Consider the following 21170-nt stretch of genomic DNA (forward strand, 5'->3'; position numbering starts at 1 on the left):
GATACAGAAAGCAGTTGCTCACTGTTGTTTGTAACCTTGCACTTCTGCAACCTATTTCTGTTAGGGCGTGAAACTACATGGATGTTGTGTTAGAAAAGATCATCAACAAAATTAAAATCTAATTGGAACATCGGACTTGATATAGGACAATTAAGCAACTGAAATAATCTACTCTGACTTCCAGTATGCTACAGAACGTCACAGAAGCTAATCCCTACCTCGCACACCTCAGAGCACATCCAGAACGATGCATCCTGTTTGGGGTTCCCAAGTAAAAGAGGGATGTTCGTAACCATATGTGAGCTGAATGGACAGCCCCGAAGGTGGTCAGGGATGAGAGCACTTGCCCTTGGGGAAAGGTTGAGCGAACTGGGCATGTTCAGCCTGCGGCAGGCTCAGAGGGAACATAAGAGCAGCTCTCCAGTGCTTGCGAGGAGGTTACCATGAAGATGGAGCCAGGCTCTTCACAATGGTGCAATGGTGGGCAAGAGACAAATTGAGACAAGGGAGGTGCTAACTGAATAGAAACCCCTTTTTCACCACGAGGCCAGCCAAGCACAGGTTGCCCGAGAGGCTACGCAGTCTCCATCCTCGGTGGTTTTGCAAGATGAGACTAGATAAAGCCCTGAGCGACCCGGTTTGACCTCAAGAGCTGCCCTTGCTCTGAGCAGGAGGCTGGACCAGAGACGTCTTCAGGTCTCCTCCTGCGACCTGACCACCACAGATCACAGATGCTCACGAGCGATCCTAGTTCGTGGCCTTTTACCAGCCCGAAGCGTACGAAACGCCTCGCTCTTCAAAACGCCCAAACCCGATGCCAAGGGCAGAGAGCCCGGTATACCGGGAAGCCTCCGCTACCTCTGCGCTACCCCCGTGCACAGCCCTCCCCGCAGTGGCTGCCACAGCCCTCCCAGCGTGCGGGGCGCGCCTGAGGACGGCAGGAGCAGACGGTGCCTCCCGGGGAGCCGGGTCCGATCTCTCCCGGGGCACCCTGCCCGCGGCTGGCAGCCAGGCACAGCCCCTCGCCGCCTCCGCTCGGGTGCCTCACCGCAGGCACCCCCGAAACTTCCCCGGCAGCCAGCGCACGCTCTTCCTCCCCGCCGGGGGAAAACGTGCTCTCGCTCCCTCCGTGCGGCGGGGACGGGGAGGCGGGCAGGCTGCCTCCCTCCTCCCCCCCGCCCCGGCTCGCCCGCCCGCGGAAGCCTCGCCGAGGCTCCCGCATTGCACCGCCGCGCCGCGCCGCGCCACGCCGTGCCGTGCGCGGGGCTCGGCGCTGCCCACCCGCGCCCCCGTCCCCGGCTGGCGGTATGAGCGCCGGCGAGGCGAAGGAGTATCTGGCCCGCAGGGAGATCCCGCAGCTCTTCGAGGTAGGCGAGGCGGAGCGGGGCGGGGGTGCGGGGGGGGGGGGTGTGGAGAGGAGCGTTTTCGCCCCGTCGCGGGGGTGCTCCGCGCTGGGACCCCGCAGCGGGCCGAAGGTGGCTGGAAGGACGGCGCGGCCGGAGGCTGCGGCGCGCCTACCTTGCGCGGGGAGCCGCGCCGCGGAGGGCTGGCCCCCGCCCCGCGCCGGGGGGCGCTGCCGGGCCATCGCGGCGCCCGGGGCCGCCCGGCGGCGCCCCGCGGGCCGGGGTGGGGGCTGCCGGCCGCGGAGCCGGCGGGGGAGCGGCTGCCCGCTGCCCGACTGCCGCCAGGCTCCGCGGGCGGCCGGGCGGCCGCGCCTGCCCTCCTTCAGCCGCCTGGGGAGGGAGCGAACTTGGGCGTCCGCAGGGCGGAGGACCCCCCGGGGCCGCGCTGCCGAGGAATTCAGGCGGGGGGTGTCCTTCGGGTTTTCTCCGGGTTTTCGTCGGTCTGGGAGAAGAAGAAAACCCACAACTGTTCAGTGAGGTTTTGTTTAGCTTCCTCCCAAGTTACCTGCCGCTAATGGTCGATAATTACTTCTCGGTGCAGTGGGGATTTTTTTTTTTTTCCGCCCGAATCAGACAGACATCCTGCCATCTATATAAAACGCACACACACAGAGACGCGTAGGTATTTCCCCTGCTCTGTCCTCAAGCTAGACCTTTTTTTATGTATTTGAAAATTACAGGACAGAGACCATGCTAACGTTTTACTAACACGTTTAGAATGTGAATGGTTTAACAAGAGATGCAGACAAAACTGTTTTTCTGTAGAGACTCAAAGCTTGAGCCAGCAATTTTTAAAAAATGGTGCATATCTTCTACAAAAATATATGGCTAATTGCTGTGATTGGTTAAGTAGTATAATAAGGGCATAGATGCATAGAAATTACAGCCTATTTTATAAATTCAAATGTGTGTAAGTAACAATTACTGTATGAACTGTAGATAACAAATAACTGAGCAAATCCTGAATTGGAGCTATTCATTTTTATTACCAACACCAACTGTGACCCTCAAGTTTATTTGCACAAAAATTAGGAGAAGCACAAAGGAACAGAAATAATCCTGGAAGACATTTACTGTTAAAGAGAAGGTTGGATGCAGTTGTCTTGCGGAGAGGTGAGATGGTGACTTACGTATCACTTTGTCAAGGAAAATCAATTACCATGCATCAGAGGAGAGCCTGACTTTCCTTCTTCCACACTCCCCATAATGCTCATAGGTGCGATGGGAACAGAATTAGTACTGTAGGCAGGGGTTTTCTAATGGCTGGGAATTTTTGGCCAATTAAATCTGGAAGCACCTATGAACTTTGGGTTTGGGTTTTTTTTCCCAATACTGATCAAGACAGTATTTGAGTATTTCTTGTGATTGTTAAAAGTCTTTTTTTCATTATTTGTGTAAGCGTTGACGCAAGAATATGGATAAGATACTTGTGGGTGCACTGGTCTTTAAGGAAAAGATACGTTTTAGTGATCTAATAGGCTATGCAGAATATGTAACTTTGGGGGCTACCTAGGTTGTGCATTGCTCTGCATATATGTGCCAGTAGTCGTTCTAAGAAAAATGTAGGGAACTTTTTTACTATTTTCAGGTTTTATTACTGTGCAAACAGACAAATATAAAGACATAGCCACGAGCTTCTTGTTCTGAATCATTTTTGTGACATTGGCAAACCACAATTGTACAATTTTTGCAGGCCTCACTCTCACGCATTGGCTTGAAATGGGTAGTCTGAATATACAAGGAATATGGGGTTTCTCTGTGTAAAGTAAAATTCAACATAAAAGTGCTTGTTTCTTCCTGACATCTATCATTATAGCGTGTATTTCTGATCTTACATTGCAGAGTTTGTTGAATGGATTAATGTGTTACAAACCCGATGACCCAGTTGAATATCTGGAAAGCTGTTTGCAGAAGGTGAAAGAGCTTGGAGGGTCAGAAAAAGTGAAATGGGACACTTTTGTCAGCCCAGAAAAGAAGACCCTGCCTCCACTCAATGGAGGACAATCCAGGAGGTCTTTTTTCAGGAATGGTAATGTATTAAGTATAAAAATGATTATATTTCTTGTACTGTGGGTGGTTTTACATCCACTACTGAATTATTTTGTATGTACTTCTATAGCAGATCATGTCTCATTCTACTTTTCCTTAGGCAAAGGACTCAAGGATTCTGTTTCCTTGTGTTTTGGCATTTGTTTTTCTTCTCCCATAACGGATGCTATGCAGGAGGAGAAATTGTGATCATTTTGCAGCCTAATGATGGATGTTTGGTGTGTAAATGTTTAACACATTAGTGGAGAGGTTTCTCCTATCTTACCTAAAACATTTGCAAAGACAGGGGCAAAGTTGACTCAGTGCAGTTGGCTTATATTTTTAGTTGGTCCTTATGGGTGACGTACATACTAACTTCAATGCAGTTACACTAGGTTGTTTTTCTAGTTTATATTGGAGCTATATGCTCATTTACTAAATACAGTGTAAATTATAAACTCTTAGAAAAAGGTGCATCTTATAAAATCTAAGCAAATGTCATACCAATACCTGTAATTATTTTATTTGTAATGCTAACAAAGAGTAATTAGCTCATCTTTCAGTTGCCATAGTTATTCTTCCTTGCCATCCAGCATTTCATTAAACTAATTAGCAAGAATACTATCTCTATCGCTGTGTACAACATGTATCACCAAGAGTTCTGTTTAGTAGCACAGGTTATCTGCGCAATACAAGGCTTTTCTGGTGAGAGGCCACTGCTGAACTCTGGGTGCTATGGGCAGATTTTCACAGAAAAGCTGACGTGCTTGTAAAAAAACACCAAAGAAAACTGGCTCCTAGTGGTTCCAATTTAATAAATCAGCTAAATAGAAGCAAGGAATATTTAATATACTAACAGCAAGCACATTGTAAAATTAGGAGATATTTATACTTTATATTTATTTATTATACTTATTTAAATCTGTGTACACAATAGATTTTGAGTTTTCTGTGTATTTCCACAATTCCCAGTTTATCTTACTATTTTACAGTGATGCCTGATAATTCTAACTTCCCCTACCGACGGTATGACCGACTCCCTCCAATCCAACAGTTTTCAATAGAAAGTGACACTGACCTCTCTGAAACTGCTGAGCTAATTGAGGAGTATGACGTATTTGATCCTGCAAGACCTCGACCAAAAATTATCCTTGTCATAGGTATGAAAGCAGAGTCATTTTGACAAGATTTTATCTTTGTTACTTTGCCTTTTTATTTGTTCTGCAAATACCTTGAATGCCTATATGTATTTAAATACAATTTTTCCATCTGCTGTAGCAAGTGGTGCAGCCCAATTAGAGTGTATCAGAAAGTGAAATTGTTAGTGCTGAAGATATAGCATCCCAACTGTAAGCATTTTAGGGGTTACAGTGAGCACACGTGGCCATGTTCTGTAGACTGGATGCCTGCTAGCAGCTGGAGAGCTTATGGTTTGCTTATGGAGCACATCTGCCAGTTCGATTTAATCTAAAAAAAACCCAGTTCGTGCATTTCAAGACAGCTCCACCATGTGAACCAAAGTGCTCTTCCAAAGTGTGCTCTGGATCTGAACTAAAACACTATCGTAGAAGTACTCAAAGCTGCTCACAAAAAAGGTTATTTAAAAATATTGGATAAGCCAGCTCAAAAAGGTGATAGGGAACTGTTGTCCTCTATATTTAGAACCTTGAAAACTGATTGGTATGTCCAGCTGGAGTGAGCGTACGTGGTTACTAGTCCATTGCATTGATAAATTAATCCCTAGATCTATTTGGCGAATGAATCCTGTGCCAACGCCAGGGAGAGTGAGTGATCAGTTAGCATTAGTTAATTGTGCTTTCTCCCCAAGTTCTCTCTTGTGTGCTGTTTAGTGTCCTTTCTAAGCAACTCATACTTTCTAGCCTCAGACAAGCATACCGTTTATGAAGAAATAGCTACAGTTTAAATCTAGATCAGCATTTTATTCTATTTCTGTATTTAAGTTCTTTGAGTTAGTTTCCGTGTCATCTGGGATGGTTGTCTTTCGAAATTTTACTGCCAGGCCTAATTCTCTGATTCTTTGGACTGTTTAAATAGTTACAGCACAGGTTCCAGGTGATGGAGAATCACATTTTTAGTCTATAATGCCTTATTCATATTAAAGAGAGATATTGCTTCCATAACAGAGAATAGTATGTAGTATAGTAGAAGAGAAGAGAAGTGTCCTCTCTGTATTACAGAGTGGGATCCCTAAGAACGGCACGTCCTCTAGGCCCTGCATCCAGCAGTTCTCGGAAATGTGATATTGGAATATACTGAAAATAGAAAAACAGGCATTTTTTTAGATATTTGTGATATGCTGAAAGAATTGCTTAGGCATTTGAATTTTCTTAATCTTTTGTTTCAGAATTACAAATCTCAACATGCAGATTTCTCCATGCACTGTTGAACTGTGAAGCTTGCATTAGATGGAGAAATAACACATGCCTTTCTTTCATCTTCATTAATTAGCTAGCCTTCCTTTTCATAAAGGAGAAAAACTGGCTCCTTTTCAGTGACCACAGAAGGCTCTTAATGCATTGAAATCCATGTAGCTCTGTTGCAGTAGAGTGATGAATGAAGGTTTGATCTAGGTGAGATAAAGAGAGGTTGCCTTTCACCTCTGGAACTGAGTGCAGGGGTATTTGAAGTGAAATCTTTGAATGCCAGCATCCAGTGAACAGACATGGGATTTTACAGAGCTATTCTTTTCTCCCATAGATATAGGAAACATTGTAAACATTCTACAAAGGCTATTTAGGGTTAATTTCCAACTGAGTTTCTCTGAATCTATCTATTATAGTGTGGTCTGATAGAAACACAATACTATATGTAGCTTAGCAGCTATTGACCAATTTTGTATAGTATCACAAAAATTTCTCCCAAATTCAACTTTCTGTTGAGAAAGCACATAAAAACACACACTGGAAAGAACAAAAGAATAACTAATATACTGAATGAAAGAGACAAAATGAAAAAAATGTACTATTAATTTCAAGATACAAATATTATACACAAAAATACGTTGCATATTTTTCATTTTGCATAAAATGCTGGTGAGAACTTCAGTTAAGCAAGGTGTTTATGTCTAACTAGTGATAACTAACCATTCTGCCAAGCTCAGATGGTACTGGTCCCATTCATTGTTGGGGACTGAAATGAACAGAAGTTAAAGACCTGTCTTCTGCTCCACGTATTAGGTGAACTTTTCTTTAATAATGCAGAAGCCCAAGATCTTTTTAATGCTTCCATAAAGGTTTTTACAACTTCTTTGCTTTATGAAATCTATCACCCTTATAATGAACCAGGCAGCTGCAAGGCAAAAGAGAACTCACTAATAAAGGTGGGGGTTTTGTTCTTTTCCTGTGTTTGCAGAAAAGTCTTCTGGTGAAATGTAAAGCTATAAAGCTGCAAAGCGAGTATGTGACTGGATTTTAGAAAAATCAGATGGAACCAGCCAGGATGGCACACGCATGAATCACTGGAAAATTAAGTTTCTAAGGCATTATAACACTAGGAAACTAAATTGTGTTTAAAAATGTGCTTCCTAACGTATTTTGACAAACACATTTTTACTACTGATACAGCCTGAATACAAAGATCTTAACAAATGAATTATCTGGTGTCATTAGCCCCATAGTTCAGTATGTTTTTAAACTGCGCTTGATTAAAAATATTAGTTAATATTAAAAGAGTATGTTTTCCTTTTATAATCGAAGTTTAAAGGATAGATCAAAGATAGTGCTGTCAGCAGGCAGCTGGCCTGTTGATTTGTTAAATCCAGTCCACAGCTAGATCTTAAAATCATAAGTCTTTTCAGAAATCTTATTATTACATTAATTTATTTTGAATCTGCAACAATATAAGCAAAATTGAAATTTTTAACTTCCATTGACAAAACTAGATTAAAACAACTGTTTTAGGAAAACTTTTTGGGGCATACAAATCTTCACTTGAAACCAGTTAGCAATTATAATTTTAGATGCAACAAATGTTCCTTAGTCTAGACATCTTCTAAGAAATATGTAAGATAATCAAGCTTTTCTTGAATAATGTATAATCTCAGAATAAGTGAAAAGAATGAAAATCAAAAATGATTTGATTTTCCTTTCTTCTGAACAGTTTGTCAGTATGATTTATCAAAGAGTCAGGAATGGATACATAGTTCAATAAATTATAACAATTTGCTGTGGGAAGTAATTTTGTCCTGTCACTTTTCTCTTATTTTATTACCTGAATGTTTCCCCTCAGATTGTAAATGGATAATCCCGGCTTGCTATAAAGGGGTATTTTTGGACTGAGAAAAACAAAATGTATGAGAAGTTTATGAACATGAAAGCAAAGACTTTATTAGTTTTTTTCTGCTTGCGATTCAAATTGGAAGAAGTGCCAAACTACACATTTTTTTTCTGATTCTCTTTAATGGCACTCCTAACAGGAGTGTAAAGTCTATCACCTACTTAGTTTCAAAAAGTTTTTTTCAGTTATTTTACGGTTTTACAAAGACTGATGTTTTTTCAAGTAGCAGTTCTGTTTTTCTGGCATCTTTTGTATCTCTGCTGGAATGCGGATACTATTTTCCTTCTTAAATTTTCTGTTTCTAATTTTCTACATGTTACTTATATATGTTTTGCATCTTTATTGTTTCTGGGGTGCAACATAGTCTGTTTCAAACTCGTCTTGAGTCTCCAGGGAAATAAACTGAATTTCCTTCCTTTGAAGTTTTCTATATGCAGGAATTAAGCACAGCATTGGCTCCAGTATGTTTTATAAACCCTTTGCTCCAAAGCATAGTCACAACCTACCGCCCCTTTTTTCCAGTAGCTAGGGTTATTGCCAGTAAATAAACCACATAATTCATAGTAATAAATGTTACACGTATGTATAAACACACACATATATAAGATACATTGTTTATGTTATGCTCATTAGATTGCAGTATATGGCTTTATATATAGAGAGAGGGTTGCTTATGGAAATCTTTACACAGAGCGAACCGACGTCCCAGTAATGAGTAGTAATCCATTCACCTGGCAAAATCTGCTCCATACAAACTGGCAGCAATCATCGAACAATTAGCTGCACTTCTTTGTGCTGTTGTTTTTGTCTGCGTAAGAGAAAAGACACTGGGAATCAGTTACTCCAAGCCTACTATCATTCCAGTAATACCAAGAGCCTGTAATAAACTGTAAACTGTTTTGTTTGAACATTAGTATCAGGTACGTTTTTGATACAGGAGTCAAACACAACATCAGGTTTGGTGAAATGCATTTGTCATGGGGGAAGGCTGAGCGTGCCATCAAAGGGAGTGGGGAGAGCCGAAGCAGAATTGCTTTGTAGCCATTTTAGTGGAGGAGATGATTCCTAGTATATCAGATGCTTGCGTATCTACAAAAGGGAAACATCCTTTATTCTAACAAAGAGGATAGCTAAACTGTCTATGAAAGAAGGAGTTCAAGCTGAAAAAACTAAGTCCATCTAGATCACCTAGAAGAACTGAAATGGAGGAATAGCTGTAAAATCTAACATAATCTGCCAAAAGATAGAGAGAAAGCATGTGCCTTTTTGGGAGAGAAACAGCAAGTGAACTGAATGATGGGAAAATATTTTTCAGTTGTAACCTTACTGTACTGAGATAAGACACAGTTTTTCTTTCATTTCTTTGCTTGTATGTTCTATGAACACCTGTAGCTGTATTGACTAGTTGGACGTTACAGATAAATGCTTGTATTTGCATTTGTCTTAACCTGGCTTGATTTAAGCATAATTTAAACTAATTGGATAATGATTTAACCCTTTTTTTTTTTTCCCAAGGGTATAACTAAACTGTGGGTAGGGTATGGGAACTCCTTAACAATATGCAAGCTTCCCTGTGCATTCTCTTCAAATGTGTCCCTATCTGAGTTACAAAGGCCAGGTGGAGAGTTACTATCACAGCGTCAGGGGTACAGAAGAGTTCCTAGTGACTACTGGTGACACTGAAATCTCTCTGACATGCAGTATTGGGGCACAGGTTTGAACCTGGTTACACAGAGCGTGTCATAGCCATAGATGAAGAAATACTGCAAAGCTTATCCTGCAGTCAAATATGTATTAATTATATAAATGCCTAAAAGCTATTTATGAGAATAATACGGTAATATAAGAATAATAATACGGTAATATAAGAATAATAATATGGTAATATAAGAAAGAGTTAGACAATTGCTAAGAAGCAGCTCATTGTATTCATATTTACTTTCATTGCATTACTGTATTTTTTAAAGTTCATAGAAAACATATATTTTTAACAAATCTTAATTTTTTGTCTGTTGAAATAAAATTCAGTGTTCTCATACACAATACACCAAAATATAGCTACTTAGTGTTGGGAATTAATATAAACCCACTTGTTTTGGTTTTGCTTTGTTATGCTATTCAGTAACATACACTTTTCTCTATATAAACATTTATTTTTAACAAAACAATTCCCTATTTTTACCTACTGGATTCCAGTTTCTCTGTTCTTCACATCATAAAGTCTCCTTTTAGTTCAGACATAGTCTGATTTTTTTTTACATGCATTCTTGCTTCTGCTGTCCAGCTGACCTTCACTTCAGCATTCCCTGCTATTTAATGTAACTGTTTTCTGTGATTTTGATATGTATACTGCCTGCTATATTGAAGGGTCTCTTTATTTTTTAAGTTGTCTAGCAAGCTGAACCTAACAAATTGCATTTCTATCAGATGCTTCAAGCATCAATACCAGAAGTATGCGTGGTTCAATAAAAGTCCTTGTACCAAATCACTATGGAAACATCTCAGCTGATTATTTAATATTTTTCTGTCTTTTAAAATTAGAAAACCTCAGAAACTCATGCAAGCATGTTTAGGAGCAGATTTTATTAGTTCCATTTCATGACTAGTCCATTGATTTAATTGGCTTATTTAACCAAGTACGATTCTTTCTAACATGAATACGCTTCAGACTATCTGGCTCTATCTTTGGATTCACAGAGTTCAGGAAGGGACCAGTTCATTTGTCTGTTCCTCTATTACAAATAAAGAAAAATTCCTTTCCAGGAACAGCTTTAAAATGAGGTCAAGCCTGAAAGACTGTGTTTATTTTTAATTCACAAGTAGTTTTTTGGTTTTGTTTTCTTTTTTTACTTCATTTTACGAACTGTTACCTTTATGATCAGGTAGATGAGAACCATTTCTAATGGCTGGTAACAAGTCAAGCAACTACAAGATTTGCTGTAATAATGGTTGGAAAATTGGTGCCCATAGCAAAGATTTCACATGTGATTGGGTACTTCAGATCAAAGGTTAATTTAATGGTTTGCTTATAATTACCAATAGGTGGCCCAGGAAGTGGTAAAGGAACACAGAGTTTGAAAATAGCAGAACGTTATGGATTTAACTACATATCAGTTGGTGAATTGTTGAGGAAGAAGATCCACAGCACAAGCAGCAATAGAAAATGGAGTCTAATTGCTAAAATAATTACTACTGGAGAACTGGCCCCTCAGGTACAGCGTATCCTGTGTTAATGTTTACTTTTGTACATGCTGTATTTAAGTGCATCATCAAGAAAAGCTCCTTTACAATATTAAATAACTTCTTTTCTCTGTGAAAGGAAACAACCATAACTGAGATAAAGCAGAGATTAATGCAGATCCCTGATGAAGAGGGTATAGTGATTGATGGATTTCCCAGAGATGTTGCCCAGGCGATCTCCTTTGAGGACCAAGTAAGAGATTGTTTTTATTCTTAAAATAACTTACATATCTCTACAACAGTTAAGCTTCTTGAAATCATCAATCAGATTCCAAGAAAGACTAGATGTTATTTCTAACTGAGCATTGCTCTTTAAATCTTTGCAAGTATGTAATTACAGATTGATAAAAGGTTATTCTTTTGGTTTACGTTATATTACATCCTGTCTGAAGACGGAATATTATGTAAAAAGGCAATGTGGTAATATAACCAATAATCCAAGCCTCTTGTCTCTCTAATGAAAACCCTCTCAAGATGAAGAAGAAAATAACATCAATTCTAACAATTAATATTGTTTGTATCTTAGTGATTTAGAAAGGGGGAAGACATTATATTTCCATATCTATTTGTTCGATTTAATCTACAGTAAGAGAAACATACTTAAATCAATGTGTATCTTCACAGCACTTTTAATCTCAAGTTTATTACAGTGCATTGAAAAGACTAGAATAAAATAAGGGTTAAAACTGCCCATGTTTTGCAAGTTTTTGTAAACCAGAAATTATGCTTTTTTTTTAGAAATTTAGATATTTTGGTTATTCTAAACTACAATTCTAAGGTTTAGTCAGCTAAAACTGTATTCCCAAGTTCTATTCACATGTTGTTTTCATGTGTTTATTTTAAACTAATCTAAAAATACTTAAATTCAGTGGAAAAACAAACAGTTTATGTCATTTTGTGATCAAGCGCTGTTAACATAACAGTTATGGTCACAAGTAAAGGTTGCAGTTTCAGTGCTGAATTTTTAGAGCACCCTTCATGCAGAGTGTTTCAAAGTCCTTCACAATTGCTGGTGTACTACCGTTTCTGTACTTTGAATTCTAAGTGGCATTGCCAAGACAGAAGTAACAAAAGAAAGCAGCTAATGAGGCATTTCATTAGTGTGCTTTTATAAGGTATTATTCCGGGCAAAATTTAGAAGACTGAATTGAGGAAATTAAAGAAAACAGACAAAATAGTTTATTACAGAAAATAGCCAATGACTGCCAGCTCTATCTCCTTGTAATTAGCAAAAGAGAAGATTGACTATTTTATAAATGAAACAGCAGAAATTTAGGCTTAATGGTCGTTTCCTTGCCTTATTTTTTTTGTCCAGTATATTATGTGATAGTGTGACTTAAGTGCATTTCATGGTGCTATAATTTTGTGCTGATGTGTTTGATGAAAGAATGGCGGTTGTGAATCTGGAAGAACTCATAGGAGTTAAATTAAGTGCTTTGAGTTATCCTAGGGTCAGATTCTCCTTCTAGAAAGGAAAACCAGTTAACCAACACTTGAGTACCTATCATAGGGTCCATTAGTAATACCACTAAGAAGTGGAGTCCAGGAGGTAATAGAAAAAGCTCAGGCAGTACTGAGCGGTAGAAGGGGAGAAAGATGGACACTATATTTCAGATATGTTTGAACCCTCCCTTTGCACCATTCTAATACGCTTTCACAGTGTTTCCTCACTTAACCTGAAATATTCCCCTCTGCCAGCCTGGTTAGTTCTTGTTGACTAACTGGCTCCTTTTGAGTATGTGCTCTTGCTTCAAGGATGCTGTAGATTGGTATTTTTTATTTTTTTTTTAGAGAAAAGCGAGGATGGATTTAGTCATTTTAGTCCTGACTATATTCTCAGAGAATTCCTTCATTTCCAGTCTGATGGGATTTGCTATATCATACTCCTCAAGGCCTGATTCTGCCTGAAAGATAGATGACCATCTGAGTCTCTGAAAAAATCCCAGAGCACTTCACGTAGGGCCTCCCTTCAATCTTATCTGTTCTAAAATAAATATGGGAAAGGAAAGAAGGAATCATAGAGCTTTTATAGGAGCATAGGAAAGAAAATTTGGTCTGTTTAGGCTCCCCCTTTTTCACCTTTCTTCACAGTTGACCTCTTATAAGACCATATCTAAGGCCACGGAAATAAATGTACAATGGACATATATATTTCAACATCTGTTTAATCCAGTGAGATATATTCAGTGTTTTATCCCGGATTTATATTTTAAAGAAATAAAATATGTTTGTTGTTTCTTTAAAATTCTCTGTTTAGTAAGCCATAATGCTACACACATAAGTAGGAAGGTCTTGTGGTAAGGAAGGGGGACTATCAGCAGATGTGGCACCCATCTTCTTTCACAGGATGAGACTGACAGTAATCCATGGCATGTCAGGTTATTTACATTAAACGTGCTAACATTTTTAAGTCACTCAGAGATCCCTCAATGGGAAGTGCAACTGAGTTGTGGAGAATTCAGTAATTAACTGCTGTGATAATTTGTGTAGGTCTGCTATTAAAGATGCTATGGGTGTTTTCCACAGCTTAGAAATGTTATAGCTTTCTTGCTAGCAGTGTGTAGAAGGACAAAACAGAATTGTTCTCATCAGCCAAAAGTGACAAGATGAGAAATGATTAGTTGAAATTTCAGCAAAGAAAGTTTTGATTAAATAGTAAGACACTTTATAGTTAGAAGATCTATAAAGCAATGGAATATCCTTCTGAAGGAAATGGTGAAATCCCACAAAATGCAAATAGTCAAATCACATTATTCTGTAATACATATGTCTTTTTCTTACAAAGACATCCTCTGTAGAACACAGATCTGTTGATAAAAAGTTCTGAATAAAGAATTAATTCTTATTGTTATCATTAATTTTGTCATGGGTGAATACTTATTCTTTCAGATGGTCCCTTTAATGCTTATGTACCTGAAACAGTAGAAAAGATTGTATGTCACAAGCCATTTTAAAGGTTACATTTAGGGAAACTGCCAAAAAATGCATGAAGTAGGAGTTACTATTTATTTAATAATTCTCCCTCATTCATCATCCCTTTGCAGCTGTTAATTGTTTTGATTACAAGGGTTCTAAAATACAATTGTGTGCTTTCGAACAGTGACTTTATATTATTATTTGTTCCATAAAGCAGCTAGAACACTTTTGGATTTTATGATGTAAATTAAAATAATGATGGTAAGTTTGTATAAGGGTAAATAGAATATGCTGGCTTTCTCAGTTCTTTCAGCCGTATAGGATATAGAGTAGATGCCAGTGGGAGGAATGAGTAGCAGGGACAAGGGTGACTGTTCATTTATCCTTAGTCATTTGTGTATGTTGGGATGCGTATTGGAAGCTTGAAATAAGCAAAGAAGCATTCATTTTAAAAGTGGCATGTTCCACTATATAGACTTCTCCTTTGCCATTGTTTACACAGACAGAAATGAACTCAAGGAATATATGTAGTAATACCAAAAATAAATTGTGGGAGTAGAATGTGAAGGACAAGTTATTAAACTGAATGGAAACAGAGATGAGTAATACAAGATATTGAGAGAGTAGGTAAGGCTGGAACAGGGGCTGAACAAATGTGAGGAAAATAGGTCTATAAGCAAAACAGGCTACAAAAACCTAACATAATTTTAGTTCAGGAAAGCATGTCTAGTCTTCATTGATCGTAAGAAGTCTATATTGTTTTGTTACCCATATGTTATTCCTCTTTGTGGTGCATGATGCAGTGGTGTCAAGAAGGTTTCTGGACCCAATGTCACATAAAGGACCAGGAAGTCAAAACTTGGACTAGATGTGAGCTGGCCACAGTGGTCAGTGAAAGGTGGACCAGGAGAGAGCCTGTATGGTTTTTGGTCTGAGCCACATCATCTCCCTTCTCTCCACCAGCGCGTGTTGTGGACAGTAGGTGATGAACAACTGAAAGGCAAGACACAAAGGGCATAAAATCTGTCTTGCTCCCAAACACTAACACTATAGTTCCCCGAATGCTTTTTACTGAACCTTTTTGTATATATTATTACATGGCTTTCACCAGTAAGAACTGTGCTGAGTTATTGTAAAGATAAACTAATTTATATTGGAAATGGTTCACCATATTAGTAGCAGAAAAGGAGGAGGTCAGCTAAGATGCCTGGTTTCTTTTGCAAGCGCATGTAAAATCTGGCTGTGCCATGTTTGTAGACATCTTTAATGTAACAAATTATTTATGCTAAAATAATTCCTTCAGTTTTATGGCTCACATAGCTGTTACTGATACTTGACACTATTTGAGCTTTCATAATCTCTTCATTTTGTGAAAAAATCAAATTGATACACATGTCTGAACTCTAGTTACAGTACCTGTCCTGCATCATGTTGTAGTATAGAAATACACAATGATAATGAATTCTTGTTGAGCTTCACTTGTAATTGCTCTTGGTACTACCAGCACATTTTTATCCCTTTGACTAATCCAGAAGCTGAACTTTTCTCTGGGAAAAAATGTTATTTTTAGTAAACGAGTCAAAGCAAACCAACTTGTGCTAACATTCCCAAACATAGGTATAGCAGAAGATGACGATTTCTTCCTTATTATGTTGCCAGGCTCTTGTGTGGACAGCAAGTTCTCAATGTGTTGCTAGGCGGAATTGTATTAAAACACATTGCATCTCAATGACTAAAGTGCCTAAGATAAAGCAATAAATCATTTGCAGCACTTAGAGTATTCCTCTTTCTGCTCAGATCTAGAAACCAGAAGTAACAAACACTGCTTCCAAGCAATAATGTCAATCTGGAATAAGTGGATTAAAAAGCACTTTACACATCTGAGGAATTTCACATTTGAATTAAAGCTTTTTTCCCCTCTCTTTTACTGAGTTTTGTTAATATCACTGTTCCTATCATCCATATCTTTTGAGCAGGAAAGAAGTCTTTAAGATGTCATCAGTGATATTTTCAGATTTTCAGCAGTGCTTGCCAACTAGCAGCAACTCTGCCATTCTGGTCACTTACACCAGCTTCATTTCTTAATGGTCAGCTACTCATTGCAGACTCATTGCAGCCTGTGAGAACTCACAGCCATGAGCACTGCAGTTTTCTCTGAGTTTCTCTCAGTTTTCTTTGAACTTCTTATCTGAGTTGAAATAAGGCTTGTATTTTTCTCTTCGAAAACTGAATACATGACATACAACTTCTCTCATTGGAAGTCTTGGATTGTTGCCAAATGCTGACTCTCATTTCTTAATTCCAGAAAGCAGAGTCAATACTGCCAATACTTTTGATAGGGGTACTTTTAATAAAACCCTGAAGTCATGTGACTATGAGAATCTCAGCTCTCACTTTAAAACAAAGTTCCAAGAAGTCATGGTTGTGGAGAAAAAATGAAAACATGAATTTTAATGTCTTAAAAGCAAATAGAACTTCCACTTTATATATTTGTTTTAAATATATTGTAATTTCTGCATTCTGATAATTTTGAAATCCTTCTGCATAGTAGCACATCTTTAATACTGATTTATTTAGCCTTTCAGTTTGAGCCTAGGCGTAAAGCTATCCTAAACCACAAATTTCTAAGGTATTCATGACCTCTGCTGAGTGCAAATAGTAGAAAGGTGTTTAGATTCCAAGCACACATTCGAAAATGCCAAGGAGAAAATGGTTTATTTACCATTAACCTGTCAGCTTGAAATTCAGCAAGTCATCTACAGTACCAGCATGCTAAATATCTTCCTCTCCAGTAACACTGTAATGAAATGCCTCTGACTGGTGTATTGAACTCAAATGACTTGTGAAGAAGAAACTGCAGTTTGACTTTCTGTGTAATCTCTCACATGGCAATAGGTTTTTACCCTTCCCAGGAGAAACAATTTCTCACTTCAGCATTTTCCAGTTAATTTCAGTTACTGCTTTGGTTTGGGTTTGTATTTTTTCCCCCGCTTTCAGTCATTCATGCATAACTTCCCTTCTGATTTCAGTAATTCCTTCACCAATATTAACCTTGTGAGTTTCAATGGAGTAAGTACAGGTGAAGTTTGCTTAAAATATATTAATTGTAAGTTTTGTTAATAGTGAAATGAAATATTGAACAGGTATAGGAACTAAGGAATATTCATTAATGAACATAATTTAATTCCTTGATGAAAGAGAAAGACTATTTTTGTAGAAATTATCTTAAAAATATTTTTGTGTTATATGGCCTGGGTGACAAGATGATATTTGTAGAAGTAAAATCTTAATTTAAATAATAAACAGAGGCAGTAAATTATATCTGATTCTTTGTTTAAAGTATCCTTAAGAATATTCATAAATGCACTACACCTACAAAGAATAACTAGTTCATCTTGGCTGCTATTTGGCTTAACTTTTTAACTCCCAAATACCTATCTTACAAAAATTATTATGGGAATTAATTGTGCTAAAGTAGAACAAGCTACATGTAGATGGCACAATATAGGATGCTGGGATGCCCACAGCCTCACAGGCTACGGACAGCAGTACTATTCCTCCAAGTCCATTACTTAAACTTCCAAGCAGAAATGATGTCTGCAGTCTCTTCGAAGTTTCACATAGGTATTTGTGGCCAGCTGACCTATGGCGGTCTGACTGCCAAGCTCATGCTCTGCAAAGAGCTTCTCATAGAAAACCTGATGTGTCACTGGTCAAGAGTGTGGGCTCCAGAACAACTAGGAAAGTGAATGAAACCTTTCTGTGAATCTTCTTAAGGGGAAAGGATCTGTTCTTTGCAATAGGTTTTTGTTCTGGTAAAGGTGTTTTTTCTGTATCATGGTCTATGTGTCTTCTTCATTTCATTCCCTCCTCAATTTCTATCTCCCTTTTCCCAAATCTCCACTTCATTGTTCCCAGCTGATAAGCCTCATGTACAGTCCCCTACTGGATGTATGTACCCAGTCATCTGTATGAGGAGTGGGAGGGCTAGCACATCAGCAGTCTGCATTGCTGTGGTTCCTCTCATTCATTCTCTTCGGCCCTGTGAGTTTTACATTGCTTTCTTAAAGCCAAGCTTGAGCAGGAAGCCTGTGGAATAGTCTTATCGTTGTCTGTCTGCTCTCCTGGAAGCTAGAGCACTCTCTGGGCAAAGGCAAGCAGTGGTTCAATTTTCTGCTGGGTAAGAGACCCTAGACCTCAGGTTTCCTATTTTTCTGGGCAAGAGCTCTTCTCTGCTAGCCAAACTAGCCAAAGGAGAGCTCATCCTTTGCTGGTCCTTAACACTCAGGAGAGGACCTGATGTTCTGAATTCAGAGTAGGTGGAAGTGTCTGCTGAGCAGTTCTGAACCAGAGGTCCGCTTAGACCTTTCTTTGTAGCATTAGCATTAGTGTTTACAGATAGCGATTCTGGTCTACTAGCTGCCCTACACGGGTGAAAATCTGAATCAGTTCTCCCTAAAGACACCTGCCTCTCTCAGTCGATTATTAGGGGGCCTAATTATGTAGTCTGGGCAATTTGCTGGAAGCTTATTTTTTGGGCAGTGTCAAGACAGTTCAAAAGCAGTTACCAGAAAAAATTCCATCAGCAGGATTCATTCTTTGACAACACGATTCATGATTTAGCTTTTGTAAAACAAGAAAAAAATATGCAAACAGTCTAGTAACCAGCAGAGATGGAGCTATGAAAAGCAAACCAGTAATTACAAGGGAGAGCACCCATACAATGGACGTAAACTAGCTTGCTAGTAACCTTTACCAATTACAGTAAATTCACTGTTAAATTAATGACAATTGTTCATGAGCTGTCAGTTAAGTTTTCTCAGGAGTGTCTAGTAGAACATACCAGGAATTAAGAGACAGAGCATTTTTGTCTTTTGCCTAATGAGGAATAACGAGAGTGTAATCATCTAATTTCTAGCAAAAAACTACACTACTCTCACCAACAAGAGGAGATGTAGAAAATATCCTCAGGGAGAAGAGAGCATCTTTCCACCTAATACTACTTTATGTCAATAACACCACTGACTTGCATGCAATTACTTTCAATTTACTCCTTGTTCCAGTTTAGGAAAGAGATTCAGACCCAAAGAGAGTAGGATTTACTTACTAGTAAATATTATTCTAAAAAATGAGAGAATGTACCCACCAGTTTTATTCTGAGTTGATGCCATATGCTGTTTGTCTCATTTAAAATTCAGAAGGTTGTGAATAACCAGAAACCTGTCATTTCCCATAGGCAAAGATTCTCCCTTCTGCTGAGTTCCAGTTAGTAAGTAGCCAAATTCACTCCCCTGAGCCCCACAGTCCTTCCTCACATGCATTTCTGTACATGGATAAGACCCTCTGCATTCAGCACAAGATGAGCATGCTATGGGAAATCAGCATGAAGGAATCCAGTTCTTCAGTCTGTGCTGGTTCTGTACACCTTTTGTACAAGCTGAGTCTCAGAATAAAACTTCTTCCCTAGTTCTAAAACTCAACAACAGTTAGTTCTGAGTTTAAAAAATAGGTTTGTTTTCAAATGAGTCGTAAAAAACCCTTTTCCTTTGTTAGAAAAAAGCAATTTGTACTCATATTTATGTAGGAGAACTAGATATGTTTTTAGAGAAATAATCCCAGATGTCCATATGTTCACACTAGCCTGTTACATTCCAAGTTAAAGTATTTATAAGCATGTCTTGCAGGCAGGTGCAGCTGAGGTAAGTGGAAACAGAGTGGTTCATGAAAACAGGAGTGAAATTTCAATAGCATTTGAAGGGTTTACCCTGCAGGTTGTAAATGCATGTAGGAGAAATATATTAAGTGCTATTAGGTCTGTATACTTATGGATAGAGAAGAGATGTTACTCTTTTGTGCATCTAAAACCAGGCAAAGGCTTATGTTTATTAAATGGTTTTCAGCTACTTTCTGATGATAAAGATGCATATTCTGCAGGTAAAAGATGAATTCAAAGGGACATCACATAATCAGAATCTGCTTTGTATTCCTACCTCAAATATGCTTGAATTACTTTTTTTTTTTGTACTACAGAAAACCTTTTAGGCAATACTTCATTTGAAACTAGGCTTCTTGAACTGAGAATTTGAAACCATTGTTTTCATTGACATTTTATTTCTGTGAGTGAAATGTATTTCAAATTATAAAAGCCAGAGTGTCAGAAAAAAATAGTTTTAGTTCCTAAAGATACAGTCTTTTGTATTGTTGCTGTTACTAGTCAAAAAATTAAGAATGACAGTACTCGATTCCTGTAGAGAACTCTCCATTTTAAAAAGCAATAGGAAATAATTAAAACCTCATTACTTAATTTTCCACAGTAATTACTGTGTTGTACCTCATTATTATCCTCATTTTACAATTAGAAAAAAAGAAAATTAGGCCCAGGGTGTGCTTTCCCATTTTCTTAAAAAGGAACTGACCCCTGAAGCCAGTGCAGTTTGTGGGAACTAGGCAGATGAGAACCTGCACAGCTGATGGTGTCGTGGTGGCATTCAGATTCTTCCCGTGCTGTGGGGCTGCACTTACTCAGCCACAGTTTCTTTAAAGAACTGAGATTGACTGTGGAAAGCTGCACTTTCATGCTTGTGTGAAACAGAAGGAGACCTTCCCTTTGTCTCCTTCCTCTTTTTCCTTTAGGGCTAATAATTTGATGAGCGATCTATCTATTCTAAGTACTCTCTGTAAGGTGTGATGCTATATGTGAAGTTATGTGATACGCAAAAGCTTAAGTCCTACACTTGAGGAGGTCTGGTATGATGTCACAGACCTGAATACGTGGTAGATGCTAGTCCTGAAGATGTTTGGGAGTGAGTGTTGAAAGTGAGGAGAAGGCCAGCTATAGCTTGGAGCATCTAAAGATATCTTACCATCTTTCTTCACTATTATTAGGATCCACAAAGTGGAAATACTAAATAAAGCTACTCACTTGTACAAACTGCTTTTGTCCTCGCGTTACTAGATCCCTGATTTGCAGTTATAATTTCTGAGTCCCTGTGTAATGTATGTTAGGGAGCTCCAATCAGCTGGATATTCACACTGGGACTTGAGATGTCTCTGTGCTCAGTCCACAGCAATGTGCATCAGCCATTCCCTTTTGTGAGTTAGTGTTCCATGACCTAAAAGGCTTTGAAATCTGTAGCATTTTCTTTCAGAATCTGTGTCATAATTTGGATTTCTTTACTACTGTATGCTCTTTAAATTCCCAAATTCCTCATTATGCTTCTACTACTAATGAAACAACCTTAATTTAACAGAGCTACTTTTAATAATGTCCATATTGCATGAAAGTCT

At 38.8% G+C, this 21170-nt stretch overlaps 1 protein-coding gene across 1 annotated transcript in view; it reads left to right on the forward strand.

Moving 5' to 3' along the window:
* The first annotated feature begins 881 nt into the window (after positions 1 to 881).
* AK5 (adenylate kinase 5) overlaps positions 882 to 21170 on the forward strand; it is a 99373-nt gene continuing 79084 nt past the window's right edge. The window contains exons 1-5 of the mRNA XM_069789000.1: positions 882 to 1367; positions 3246 to 3432; positions 4424 to 4591; positions 10770 to 10939; positions 11047 to 11160. Coding sequence (XP_069645101.1) covers positions 1308 to 1367; positions 3246 to 3432; positions 4424 to 4591; positions 10770 to 10939; positions 11047 to 11160 — 699 coding nt within the window. The 5' untranslated portion in view covers positions 882 to 1307. The remainder of the gene's footprint in view (positions 1368 to 3245; positions 3433 to 4423; positions 4592 to 10769; positions 10940 to 11046; positions 11161 to 21170) is intronic.

The sequence above is a fragment of the Haliaeetus albicilla genome, chromosome 8 (assembly GCF_947461875.1).
Source record: "Haliaeetus albicilla chromosome 8, bHalAlb1.1, whole genome shotgun sequence".
In the NCBI taxonomy this organism is placed as follows: Eukaryota; Metazoa; Chordata; class Aves; order Accipitriformes; family Accipitridae; genus Haliaeetus; species Haliaeetus albicilla.